Raw genomic sequence first — 14,878 nt, 5'->3', positions numbered from 1 at the left:
TCATGTGTGTCAGCTGTGCTCCCATGTGTGGCCACTTCCCCTTATCATCCCTCATGTGTATTTAGTCTCTGTGTTTCATGTAGTCTGTGTCGCGTCGTCTGTGTTCCCACCCTCCGTGTTTCCATGCCCAGTATTTTGTATCCCCAGCCATAGCCTTACCATAGTTTGTTTCCAGTTTAGGTTTCTGTTTAGCTACTGCTCTTGTGCTGCCCTCATTCTTGTTTGTTTGTTTCATCAGCCACAATAAAAGGCTCGCTTTTGTTTAAGGTCACTCCCGTATCCTCACTTGTGTTCGCACCTGGGTCCACCACACACACCTCCGCACGGTCTGTCTCCACAAACCGTGACAGCCGGATCTTTGACATGAACGACGCGAGCCGGCTCCTTATCGCGAGCCGTTGGGGGTTTTTTTCTTTCTCTCACCCTCTCTCTCGCACTTTGTTTCCGCTTCACTCCGCACACGAGCCTTGTGCTTTGCGCTGAGCAGAGGGGGGAAGGGCGGTAGTTACACTCGCAGTAGCACAGGAACAGAGCAGGAGGGAGAGAGAGAGAGAAAGAGAGCCAGGGACAACAACGTCACATTAGAAAGGTATAGTAATCATCCACAACTATTTTCAGTTGCAGATAAAGGATTCAGAAAGTTTATTCATGCAGGCCCATATGACAGAGAATGTGCATCTTATTTTTGTTTTCATATTTTACTTTATATTTAATTGTGTTGTGGTTTGCAGTGTTTTGTGTTGTTTCGCTTTAAATTTGTTTAAAAGGAAGAAGCTGAAAATTTAAATAGTTAAAAGTTGAAATGTGAATAGTTGGTTTTTGTATTATATGATTTATTTATTACATTTTATGTGGAGTGAATAAATAAAAGTATATTTACGGTGGCCCCTACAGACAAAGCACATACAAACTTCAAAACACGTACAAACTTCAAAACACGTACAAACCCTGAAGCACGTACAAACGCCGAAAGAGCCAGCTCTTTTTAGTTAGTCGAGCCGAAAGTACCAGTTCTCTAAAAAGAGCTGGAAATCCCATCACTACTTCACGGTCCAGAGAGCCCAGGGTTACTCCTGACATTACCTGGGTAAAACGTCCTCTCTTGTAGTTCAGACCAAAGACTGTAGAAAACATGGACGACAGCGCCTCCTCCCATTGTGCAAAAATGAAGCCAAAATATCCCGCTTGTGGAGGCTGCCATCTTGCATTTTTGGAGCCAGAGTCTGCGTAGTAGTGACTTGAGGTAGAGCGACTGTGTCACGCTCCCACCCACACACCCGCTGGACGTGACCGCAAACACGCCCCCCTACACTTTTTACATAGCCCGGCTGCTCCATTATTTTGCTGATGGGTTTACCACGAGTGACGACTCGTTAAATTAAGGTAACTACAACCACATCTGTCATGGTCCGCGGTGTCTGAAGAGCGGATGGGATGCCCACGCCTACGGGTGTGGCTGTCGTCTTCACACCTGCATCCCATTCCAGGCGATCATCAGGAGGACTATTTAACCCCGCACGGCTGGCTGCTCCACACCAGTCCGTCAGTCACCATTCAGTGGTAACTTGGTCCCCATGCAAAGGTGGATGTGGAATTTATGGTTTCTTTGAACTATGTTAGCTCTGAGCCCCTCCCGGATGGCCGAACTTCTACTATGTTACTTCTACTTTCCCAGGGAGGCTGAGGAGTGTGATCCCCCTGTAGTTGGAACACACCCTCCGGTCCCCCTTCTTAAAGATGGGGACCACCACCCCGGTCTGCCAGTCCACAGGTACTGCCCCTGATCTCCACACAACATTGCAGAGGCGTGTCAACCAGGACAGCCCTACAACGTCCAGAGCCTTCAGGAACTCGGGGCGGACCTCATCAACACCAGGGGCTCTGCCACCAAGGAGTTGTTTAACTGCCTCAGTGACCTCGCCCCCGGAAATTGGCGGGTCATTCCCCTCATCCCCAGACTCTGCTTCCTCCTCGGAAGACGTGCCAGTGGGATTAAGGAGGTCCTCGAAGTATTCCTTCCACCGCCTGACAATTTTCTCAGTCGACGTCAGCAGCGCTCCGCCAGCACTATACACAGTGCAGGTAGAGCACCGCTTTCCCCTCCTGAGATGCCTGACGGTTTGCCAGAATCTCTTCGAGGCAGTCCGAAAGTCTTTTTCCATGGCCTCTCCGAACTCCTCCCACACCCGAGTTTTCGCTTCAGCCACTGCCCGAGCCGCATTCCGCTTGGCCTGTCGATACCTGTCGGCTGCCTCCGGAGTCCCACAGGCTAACCAAGCCCGATAGGAGTCCTCCTTCAGCCTGGTGACTCCCTTCACCTCTGGTGTCCACCATTTGGTTCGGGGATTACCACCACCCCAGGCACCAACCACCTTGCGGCCGCAGCTCAATGCAGCAGCTTCGGCAATGGAGATGCTGAACATGGTCCATTCGGACTCAATGTCCCCAGTCTCCCTCGGAATGCTGTTGAAGCTCTGCCGGAGGTGTGCGTTGAAGATCTCGCGGACTGGGGCCTCTGCTAGACGTTCCCAGCACACCCTCACTACGCATTTAGGTGCACCAGGTCTGTCCAGCGTCCTCCCCCGCCACCTGATCCAACTCACCACCAGGTGGTGATCAGTTGACAGCTCAGCCCCTCTCTTTACCCGAGTGTCCAGAACAGGTCTGGTGATACAATAAAATACAATAAAAAATCGATCATCGACATACGGCCTAGAGCATCCTGGTGCCACGTGCACTTATGGACACTCTTATGTTCGAACAGGGTGTTCGTTATGGCCAAACTGTGATTAGCACAGAAGTCCAATAACAAAGCACCGCTCGGGTTCAGATCAGGGAGGCCGTTCCTCCCAATCACGCCCCTCCAGGTCTCGCTGTCGTTACCCACGTGAGCATTGAAGTCTCCCAGCAGACACCCCCCCCCCCAGGGACTCTAAGAAGGCTGGGTACTCCGAACTGCCATTCGGCGCATAAGCGCAGATGACAGTCAGGACCCGTTCCCCGACCCTAAGGTGCAGGGAACAAACCCTCTCATCCACCGGGAAAAACCCCAACGTACCGGCAGCAAGCCGAGGGGATATTAGAATACCCACCCCAGCCCGCCACCTCTCACCAGGGGCAACTCCAGACTGAGACAGAGTCCAGCCCCTCTCCAGGAGACTGGTTCCAGAGCCCAAGCCATGCGTAGAGGTGAGCCCAACTATATCTAGCCGGTACCTCTCAACCTCACGCACTAACTCAGGCTCCTTCCCCACCAGAGAGGTGACATTCCATGTCCCTATTGCCAGTCTTGGCAGCCGGGGTCAGTCCGCCAGGGCCTCCGCTCCTGGCCGCCACCCGGCACATAATGCACCCGACCCCTATGGCGCCTCCTGCGGGTGGTGGGCCTGCGGGAGGGTCTATCAACAAAGATAACATTTTCGTTTCATACTTTTCTGTTATATTCCCTTACAAAGCTAGCTTTAACACTTCAAGGTTCCTTTGTTCTTGCCGTCGCCTCGGCGCTTGACCCAGACCTTCGCTCTGTAGTTGCTTTTTAGCATAGTACTACAAAAAATTGTAAATCTGTGATATATGATTGATAAACGTAAAGGTAACTGTATAAATCTGTTCAATGACTTCGTTACTTTTAATGATTGGAGAGCACCCACTTCAATTCACACTCAATTCAAACTTTACGTTGCACACTCACCTAACTTTACGTTGCACGCTCACCTACCTTGCGTTTGCACCTTTTGCCCACACGTAAACAGCATTTTCGTTAACTGAAAACTGAGATTTTTAAAGACGCCTGCCAGGGTGGATATTTTCGAAAACTCCGTTTTAGCATTTACGTGTGGACGAGGAAAACGGAGTTGCCTATATACATTTTAAGCTATTATTTATTATTTAGTTCAGTCAATAGATCAAGTTTTGTAGTGACTATGAAATATATTGTAATTATCTGTTTCCTGTTTATCCTAGACAGGGCAAAAAAAGACAAATTAAAAAGAAGATAAAAATGAAAGACTGGTGCATTGTGCAGTTCAGCACTGGTGGTACAGAAATAGTCCCTAGTTCATGGATAAATGGGGAGAAATTGTCATGGCCTCCATATCCTCCGTGAGACACATTCAGGATCCACTCCGCAGTAAAGAGGAGAGTTCATCCTGGTGCAACATGGCTCACCTATGCACCAGCCCGGCTTCTCATAAGCCATGGTGGGTATCATCTAGATTGGTGTTGTATAAATGTAACAATAACAAGTTTTTCGTGTCCTAATTTATGTCTGGCCATACATTTTGTTTGTACCTCCATACACATTTTACGAAGCAGAACGCAGTCTCCAGAGATATTTACGTGAACACTGTGATATGTCTGACCATCAGTCCGAAGCAGAAACACAGACCAGTCATAAAAGAAAGCACAAGTAAAACTTTTTTATTCACAAACATATCTTTGATTGTTAAGAATTTATGATCTTGTCTTTTGTACATATCTGTGATGCTTGCATACTGCAATATCACCACATAATATAGTCCAAAAAGTGGAAGTTTGTAAACTTTTTAAAAATGCAAAACCGTGTACACTTGTGCACTTCAAAAATTCCTTGTATACTGTACCTTCTTACATATCTCCGTTCCCTGTGTGTGTTGTTATAAATGAAACTGTAACTTTAGGAAAAAATATGCCAAAAGCACATTTGTAATTATTTTTGACCATTTTTAACTTTTTTCCTTTAGACCAAATCCCCTGTACATGTATACTGACTCAGAGGATGAGCAGCCCACAAAAGAAACAGTTTCCTCAGGCCCCTCGAGTGACAATACCATGTAATAAAATGCTGTCTAGTGTCTGTGTACATATCTGTGTGTGACACAAGGAAACTTTTTTGACAAGTTGTCTGTATTCTTAAATACTTAAAAATTTTTTATCTTTTTCTAAACAGCCCTCACCACTCCACAGTCTTCCCCCCAGCCCACTGACAGCAGGCACCATAATGCTCCCCCAGCTTCCGGCACCTTTCGCCACTCCGGTAGAACACACAAAACGACACAGCTTTGCGATCTCCCCAGCATGCAGAGTCTGATGTCGAGGACTTCCCTATAGATAGTATGCTTTTAAAATACTTTTAAAGCTGAATCACAATGTCATTGTATTCTTATCTTCAAAACACCAGTTTATACTTTCGAATGTCATCTTGTTGTGGTTTTTTTTCTGTAGATTCCAGAGACTCTGTGAGGCCACTATTACAAGGCAAGTTCAAAAATCTTGGAATTTCACATTTTACATGGTATAAATGGTAAATGGCCTATATTTGTACAGCGCTTTAACTAGTCCCTAAGGACCCCAAAGCGCTTTACACATTCAGTCATCCACCCATTCACACACCCATTCACGCACTGGTGATGGCAAGCTACATATACAAATATCAAATATATGTGACAGGCAAAAACTAGCAAACACTTTTAGCAGTTAGAACAACTTATACTTGAATGCAGAATGTTACACCATCACTTATGGATATATTACAGGGAGTGCAGAATTATTAGGCAAGTTGTATTTTTGAGGAATAATTTTATTATTGAACAACAACCATGTTCTCAATGAACCCAAAAAACTCATTAATATCAAAGCTGAATGTTTTTGGAAGTAGTTTTTAGTTTGTTTTTAGTTTTAGCTATTTTAGGGGGATATCTGTGTGTGCAGGTGACTATTACTGTGCATAATTATTAGGCAACTTAACAAAAAACAAATATATACCCATTTCAATTATTTATTTTTATCAGTGAAACCAATATAACATCTTCACATTCACAAATATACATTTCTGACATTCAAAAACAAAACAAAAACAAATCAGCGACCAATATAGCCACCTTTCTTTGCAAGGACACTCAAAAGCCTGCCATCCATGGATTCTGTCAGTGTTTTGATCTGTTCACCATCAACATTGCGTGCAGCAGCAACCACAGCCTCCCAGACACTGTTCAGAGAGGTGTACTGTTTTCCCTCCTTGTAAATCTCACATTTGATGATGGACCACAGGTTCTCAATGGGGTTCAGATCAGGTGAACAAGGTGGCCATGTCATTAGTTTTTCTTCTTTTATACCCTTTCTTGCCAGCCACGCTGTGGAGTACATGGACGCGTGTGATGGAGCATTGTCCTGCATGAAAATCATGTTTTTCTTGAAGGATGCAGACTTCTTCCTGTACCACTGCTTGAAGAAGGTGTCTTCCAGAAACTGGCAGTAGGACTGGGAGTTGAGCTTGAATCCATCCTCAACCCGAAAAGGCCCCACAAGCTCATCTTTGATGATACCAACCCAAACCAGTACTCCACCTCCACCTTGCTGGCGTCTGAGTCGGACTGGAGCTCTCTGCCCTTTACCAATCCAGCCACGGGCCCATCCATCTGGCCCATCAAGACTCACTCTCATTTCATCAGTCCATAAAACCTTAGAAAAACCAGTCTTGAGATATTTCTTGGCCCAGTCTTGACGTTTCAGCTTGTGTGTCTTGTTCAGTGGTGGTCGTCTTTCAGCCTTTCTTACCTTGGCCATGTCTCTGAGTATTGCACACCTTGTGCTTTTGGGCACTCCAGTGATGTTGCAGCTCTGAAATATGGCCAAACTGGTGGCAAGTGGCATCTTGGCAGCTGCACGCTTGACTTTTCTCAGTTCATGGGCAGTTATTTTGCGCCTTGGTTTTTCCACACGCTTCTTGCGACCCTGTTGACTATTTTGAATGAAACGCTTGATTGTTCGATGATCACGCTTCAGAAGCTTTGCAATTTTGAGACTGCTGCATCCCTCTGCAAGATATCTCACTATTTTTGACTTTTCTGAGCCTGTCAAGTCCTTCTTTTGACCCATTTTGCCAAAGGAAAGGACGTTGCCTAATAATTATGCACACCTGATATAGGGTGTTGATGTCATTAGACCACACCCCTTCTCATTACAGCGATGCACATCACCTAATATGCTTAATTGGTAGTAGGCTTTCGAGCCTATACAGCTTGGAGTAAGACAACATGCATGAAGAGGATGATGTGGACAAAATACTCATTTGCCTAATAATTATGCACTCCCTGTAGTTTTTCGCCTCTCACTGCTTAAGCCATTAATCTTTCTAGAATTGTTCTTTGAAACAGATGCAACCTCACAAAAGATGTTAACGATGCTGTCAGACCTGACCAGAGCAGTTAACGAACTCCGTGAGGAGGTCAGAGCCATCCGCCGTCCCTGCTGCAATGAATCGGTAGATGCTGGGGTACTGCCTCTGGATTTGCCCTTGCACAACATTGAGGAGCTAAACAATGCAGAGGCAGCTCTTCAATCACAAGAGGCAAATAAGGCAATGGTAAGTATATTAAGGTTATGTACACTTTGTAACTATAAAGTGTAATAGCTGTCAGATGTGATTTAAATACATAACAACGGCCTGTTGATTATACACACAAACACTTGCATACACACTTAAGACATGAGACACGCTAATTCCATCTCTTAAAATGTGTCTATAGGTGAGACGCTTTGCCTTGATTGGAGGGACCACACTGGAGGTGCGAGTCCGCCACGTAATGGCTTATGCCATTACAAACGAGCTGGCCTCTGTACTCAACTGGGCAGGGAAAAAAACCAAGGACCAGACAGAGCAAAAAAGGGCATTTAAAGATACAGCACTGTGCAGATGCATATTTGGTAAATTTGACCTTTTGTTGTAGTTTTATGAGCCCAAAGTGAACAGTAAAGGGATCAATTGATCTTTCACATTTCCTATGTCCGGTTTTTGCTATATTACTTTGTCTTTCTTAATAACAAAACTTTCATGTCCGGTTAATCTGGAGATGGAGTCTTTGGACTTCAGCTTGTTTAGTCCTCGGGTTGTACAGTTTGTACAGCCCAAGGACCCCATGTTTATTTTGTTTTCAAATGCAGCAGTTTGCAGATTTACGCCTGGTGACTTTCATGTTTATCAGCCTAGGAGTTTACATACTTTCTCCCCGCTGAAGACAGTTAACAAGAGCTTATTCATGTGCTCTAATTCACTTTTTGTGTGTGTGTGTGTGTGTGTGTGTATTTTTGTCCTAGATGGCCTGACGCATCAGTTAGGGGCGAACTCTATGTCCGAGTTTGTCTTTGCACAAGCAGTCTAGAAATGGCTCCGATACGCCCCAGATCGTATGGGCGGCGCGGGACGCACATCATCCATCCCCATCCCAGAGTAAAAATTACAAACTTATGTGAAACATAGAAATGTAAATAGGAAACTCTCTTTTAATAAAGTATTTAGCAAACGAAACATGTCTATTGACCTTTTTTTGTTTAGTTTTTTTTCTCTGTTACATCACATGCAATGCTTTCTTATTTTAGGATATTAATATTGACATGATACCTTGTGAGACATTTTTTTTATAAAGGGTGTCCAATTTGAGGAATAAGTACAATTATGTGTTTAGGTGGTTTAAGTATTGATGGAAACATGCAGTAGTTTAGTATTGGTTAAAATACCTATAAAGAAAGGTAGATTTCCAGTCATGATTTAACTGTTGTTTTAATAAAAAGCAACTGTGCGAAAGAGGTGGAAAATCAACACCATAGCTCAACAGTGTTTCAATATCAGAATCTGACATGGTTTCAATGTCAACAGTATTAGAAAATATAACGTTGAATCAATGTCAGGTTTCAACATTGATTCAATATCAAAACCTGACGTTGTTTCAATATTAAAAAAGGATGCAAGAGTGACGTTAGGTCAAGGTCACACCTTAACATTGATTCAATGACATCGCCTGATATTGACTAAACATTGTTTCAATGTTTCCTTGCCATCTGGGTCTCTCCCTTTTTCTGTTGCAGCCTCCCACAGTCCTGATCAGTGTGTTCCTGAATCGTTTATCTCCCGGTCTCTTTTGTTCTAAAACAGCATGTTTTCCGTTGGTTATTCCGGGGCACCCTTAATTAAGAAATAAAGTTTATTCTGCGTGCATTCCTGCGTATTGTGTTTGCTTCTGGGTCTAGCTTGCGTGTTAGAACTACGGTTCTTGACAACGTCACTGTTATGAAAAAGACACAGATTGCCATCTTATAGTTCTACAACATCTAAAATCACTCTGTTTTTAATTCGTTTGCTAGATTAGCGGCTAGCATACGCAATGTGTTGGGGGCTTGTTGCTAGCTAGTTAGTGATGCTACACACCTGTTACTCTAATAGTCTGTGTTATTGAAGGATTCAGGACTCCTTAGGTTTTGTTATCCATTTTTAGACAGCAATGAGATCAGCTTATACTTCCGGTTGCGCTGTAAGATGGCTGCACCAACGAGAGCTCCCAGCCATCTCAGCAAAAATGTTATTATTTATTTTGTACTGCTTTCTATTTCTGTGCGCACAGCACGATCATACACTTGGTATGACAGACAAACGCTTTTGGAGCTACATTCGTCAGCCAGTTCGGACTTTACAGCGGGTTTCGACTCCGTGGACGCTCTGCTGCCTGGGATCCTTTGTTTACCCGCGCGACGTTGAGGGAAAACAAAGAGGGGGAAATGCGCCGGAGTTTTGTGCCGAACGCGACAGAGAAACAGCAAGCCACCTCTGCCCAGCATCCTGCTCGTGAATCTCCAGTCTCTGGACAACAAACTTGACGAGCTGCGTGCACCATTAAACACCAACAAGACATCAGGAACTGCTGCGTTCTGGCCTTCACAGAGACATGGCTGGAGCCCAGCGTCCCCGACTGCGCCATCACGCCGGATGGATTCACTGTTTACCGGGGAGACCGAACGAAGGACTCAGGCAAGAAAAGGGGAGGAGTGGTGTGCTTTATGGTTAACTCTTTGTGGGCTAGAGATGTGTGTATCTTAAAAACGTACTGCTCTCAGAGCCTCGAGCTACTGACCATTAATCCTGGAGAACCCATGGGGTCAGAGCCGACCCCATTGGTTTTCTAGGGAAACCATGGGGTCAAATTTGACCCCATGGTTTCCCTAGAAAACCAAAGTCAGGCCTTTTTACCTCCCGAGGGAGTTTAGCTCAGTTCTCCTCTCAGCTGTTTACATTCCCCCACACGCTGATAAAGCTACGGCTATGGACGAACTGTATAACATCATTACTGGACTTGAGAACAAAAATCCAGAAGCTGCCTTTATTGTGCTGGGAGACTTCAACAGAGCCAACATGAAGAAGGTTCTCCCCAAATACTATCAGCACATCTCCTTCCCCACAACAGGTGATCAAACACTGGACCACTGTTACACTCCATTCAAAGAGTGCTACAAACCCCTCCCCCGCTCAGCTTTTGGCAAGACAGACCATTGTTCCATACTGCTGCTGCCTGCATACAGACAAAGACTAAAACAGGAAAAACCAGCTTCCAGGGTCATCTACAAATGGGACAGTGAGGCTGAGGAGGTCCTACAGGACTGCTTTGACACAACTGACTGGCAGATATTTGTGGATGCAGCTGATGGCATATGTGATACTTTAACCTTTGTACTGTTTTCATCAGGTAACTTTGCAGTTAACATGTGAACATGTTGGATGATCTGTCTGCTGTCACTGAGTGGTGCTGAGGTCTGAATCTGAGGGCAGCCCCTGTAATCACAAAGACAACAGAACCATCACAAACTGAAATATAAAGTTTATCTCAAGTCTGAAATAAAGCTGATCCTTCTGTCCTCACACACTGAGAATCTGAAGCTCTTCTCTCACATTTTCAGTTCTACAGTTTAATCCACAGTTACAGATTAATGAGGAGTTACTGAAGTACAAGCTTAAAAAAAAATTGGTGTTACTGTCTTTACACATGTGGAGACTGAAAACATGCTGTTGTTTGCACATATTTAATAATCAGCTCTGCACAGGAGCTGAAGCAGGATGCAGCCTGTTGCTTTTACAGTATAATACTTGTAGTAAAAGTACAGTAACAGTAATTAGTGACTGAGCACCCCAGGGCGTTTCTCTTGATTTCTTTAGTCAGGGTAAATTCATTCACCTGCACAGGTTAGCTAAACGAACCCTGACAGCCGAGTCCTCATCTTAGCTAGCTAGGTCTCAGGACCTAGCTAAGGACGGTAGTTACGGATTAGCTTACAAACACGTTTAACTTACCGAAAAAGTGCAGCGGGGCCGCGGGTCCTTCTGTCGGGTAGTCCAGTTTACTGAAGAACACCTCAGGCTGTCAGGTTAAAACAGTCGGTCGTGTTTTTGTAGCGTAAACGCTGGCCCTCCTCTCAGAGCCTACGCTCTATCTGCTATTCCCGAACAGAGATACGCAAGTTTCTCCGTGACTGCAGCTGCCAGTCAAAGCTCTTATGATGACGTTACACCCCAATTTAACATCACCGCGGTAGGAATTAAAAAATTATCTGAGGAGAATTAATTAATTTTAGTCTGACCCCAGTCCCATCCACTAACATGGAGGAGGCGGACCTATACTCCAGCTGACCTATACTGCAGCCAGACACCAGAGGGCGATAGAGACGTTTTGGCTTCATTTTTGGGGAGCTGTCGCGTCGTCCATGTTTTCTACAGTCATTGGCCCTTTCTCAATTCTAAGTACGCGAGTACATACTCACGTTCTCGGCGAGACCGGACTTGCCGAGACCGCACGGGAGTACGGACTTGCCGAGAACGCGAGCACGGACTTGCGATTTTTACAATTGGAACACCAGCGTACTTGATGATGTCACAGGTCCGGAGTTTTTACTGCCATCCTCTCTTAATTTAACTGTGAGTAATATGTTATGAAGCTTAACTTTAACCACAGCCAAACCAGTTTACTCAGGAACAAATAAAACACTGAAATAAACCAAACATTAACATTTAGAAGTGATCTAAGTGACTTATATATCATGTTTAACCTCAGTAGTGAAATCTCTAATAAAAATAGTGTACATGTACATACGTGTACATACCTTAATAAAAACAAGCAGGTGAGATGTTAGAACGCTTCTATTTTTATTTTAGTGGACACTCAATACAATAGACAGCTACTGGGGTTGTGGGTTTGTTTAACCTGAGTAGCGAAAAGACCGCGGGGGGATTGAAAACGATATGCTGGGAGTCCGCTGTTCTCGCCGGCTCTAATGATCCTCGACCTCGCTGTCTGCTATGGAGCTGGCGGGTCACAGACGTCTCCGAAAACGTGATTAACACACAACCTTGGAACTAGAACTTGTGACTCTTTCACACCTTAGCTAGCTACTTTAAGTGCTGACAGCCGCCCATAAACTTAGTACAAGTAGGTAAGGTTTTTTCTCACATGCACTGAAGCTCTGACCTTTTCTAGAAGTAACCTGACAGAGCTGCACAAATGTCCAGCACAGCTGGATCAGATTAAATGGGCTTTAACCTGATCCAGCTCCCTAAAAGTTTGATTTCCAGTTGCTCCCACTGACACGATCTCAGGCATGCCTAACAATTAGCTGTAAGTGAGGGTTTTCTGTGTTGTGCCTCCTGTTGCGCTATTATTATTCTTCAGCTTCCTGTTGTGTGTTTAATGTCAAAAATATGAATTTTGAATAATATCCTGACTGAATCTGAAGTTTGTGTTTCTGGTCGTGATTCTGCTGATCATTAATTAGCAGATACGTGCGTCTGCACAGGTTCCTGACATCCAAATATGGTCACTCTTGGCTCTTAAAACAACAATGCTGACGCTTCTTTAAATCTAAAATAAATGGGTGTCAGTGTTTACATTCATTTTTATACAGTGCATGTCATTCGGTGTTTCACACTAAATGTTGCTCCGAGGAGTCAGCTGTTCACTTCTTTTGGAAACGATATTTTAATTTAAGCCTGTTTTTGTAGCCAAAATCAGTGTCCTATGTAACTCCACTTCAAAACTGATAACCAGCATTAGGATACCTGTAATCTTTAACTGGGCTTTATAGCTCTGCCTGTTGGATGCCCCAGTATACGACGCAGGTCCCATGAAAGGAATGTGGGACCCGCACAGTGTCTGAATATTCAGACGTTCTGCTTGTCTCCCTGATGTTTCGTCGTCTACTCGCAGAGCTCAACAATGCATCTGAGACAAATTCTCTCGAAGCAACTGGAGGAAAGTCGAAGAAAGAATCGTTTCTCATTCTGACTCATCCACATCACAGCGTCATCTGCATTTATCATCAGCAACAACAACAAGAGATGGTTTTGTTCTTTCCGCTGTGAGACTGAGCCCACTGTGCAGCTATATTTAGTTTGCCAGCTTGCTCCATAAAAACAGACCTAATGATGAAACTAGGGCAGCCCACAGTGGCAGAGCCCCTTGCAACCTGAAGCAATGCTCTCAGAAACCCTTGATGTTAATAATAACAACAACCCAGAGAACCTGCGCGCTTCATTTATGTACCAGCATTTTCTGCTGTGAAAGGCACGTCTGTGGTTCTGTTCTTTTCCACAGCATGTTTGCAAACAGCAGTTTAATCTAAAGATCTTTCCTTGAATGAGTTTCTAAGAGACAAGTGTGAGCAGGATGATGAAATAACACTGCAGAGAGGCCACTGGTTAGTATGCAAACACAGCAACAAAGGTTCGGATGTGGGATGACGCACAGCTGGCTGCCATCTGTGTTTTCACAGTGAGGAAGGAAAATACAAGATATAGATCCAAGATTTTGTTTTCAAACTAATTAATAAAAAATCTTCCAGATATAAATAATCAAACATTAAATATAACAAATCACCAGAGCAAATCAAAGACGATTCAAAGCTTCTTTAGCATATTTACATATTTCTGATATTCAGGAAAGTAAAAGACATCCTTCTGGTGACTGTGAAGGCTGAGAGTGCTCGTGGATTGCTGTGATGAAAAATTAAGCAGAGGGAAATTGGGATCTCTTTAATGAAACCAGACTGTTACATCACGGCCACGGAGGAATACTTGGTCATTTACGCGTCAGCCTCTACTCACACTTGCACATATTTCCACAGAGGCATAAGATCCAGGGTGAGGAATTATACTGTAGGCATGCATACACACACACACTGCACTGATCATAACACTGCTATCCAACACTGCAGTCGGTAGCCTAGTGATACAGTCACAGTCTGCTTTATGTGACAGAAGTGAATGTGGCGAGACGAGGTAGAAATAAAGTAAATACTCTTTGCAGTTTTAAAAAGGACAACGCCACCCTGGGAATTTCACCCAGAGAATACTGAAAGTAACACTAAATCACCAGAAAGGCACTTAGGTTCGCTATACTCAATCCAGAGACGAGGTTCAATGATCAACAAATTAACGATTTATTAATAATTATTTAAAACACCATATAAAAGCACAATCATAAATATTCAAGTACAAATATGCTTAAAAAGCTATTCAGAGCTGAGGCTTACCAGTGGAGGGGCAGGGATGCCACACACAAACTAAAAAAAGAAAACACACCCAAAACACAAGTGCAGCACACTATCACACACTCACACTAATAAACTAAACAAGGCAGGTGTGTACACTCAAGGGATCCCACCACCAAGGCACCCTAGTCTCCTCCACGTCGGCACTCCGCATCTGAATTAAAGAAACAAAGAAAATTTTAATATATTACAACAAACTAATGTGTAGCACCGGGGGATAACCCAACTGCAAGACCACACTGGTGATCTACAGCTAGAAAAAGGGCCTCCCACCAGTGGTGTAACAAAAATCCAAACTACAAATCAAAAGCAATAAAACAACATACAATCTGGATAAAACTCTAAAATCTGGAGCAAACGGAATCGCCGTACTGCTCCAACTTGCCGTCACACGACGACAAGTTAACAGTCAATCAATATGCACGCCAGCTGACTCCGATAACCGTCATGCATATGGCCGTTGTCCACGCCGACGTCCACTGTAAAAGCTGACAGCAGCGGGGAAAGAAATCTCACAACGGGAACAGACGATAAAAGC

At 44.3% G+C, this 14,878-nt stretch overlaps 1 protein-coding gene across 1 annotated transcript; it reads left to right on the top strand.

The window, feature by feature from the left end:
- The first annotated feature begins 7,073 nt into the window (after window positions 1–7,073).
- LOC120715734 lies at window positions 7,074–9,933 on the top strand. The gene is made up of 3 exons (XM_040002831.1): window positions 7,074–7,342; window positions 7,506–7,683; window positions 9,692–9,933. The coding sequence occupies exons 1-3, from the start codon at window positions 7,151–7,153 to the stop codon at window positions 9,931–9,933; spliced, it is 612 nt and encodes a 203-aa protein (XP_039858765.1). The 5' UTR covers window positions 7,074–7,150.
- The last annotated feature ends 4,945 nt before the right edge of the window (window positions 9,934–14,878 follow it).

This window comes from Simochromis diagramma, unplaced genomic scaffold (assembly GCF_900408965.1).
Source record: "Simochromis diagramma unplaced genomic scaffold, fSimDia1.1 OVJJ01000457.1, whole genome shotgun sequence".
Classification (NCBI taxonomy): domain Eukaryota; kingdom Metazoa; phylum Chordata; class Actinopteri; order Cichliformes; family Cichlidae; genus Simochromis; species Simochromis diagramma.
The sequence above is the reverse complement of the archived record's forward strand: the minus strand, read 5'-3'. Positions and strand labels throughout refer to the sequence as shown.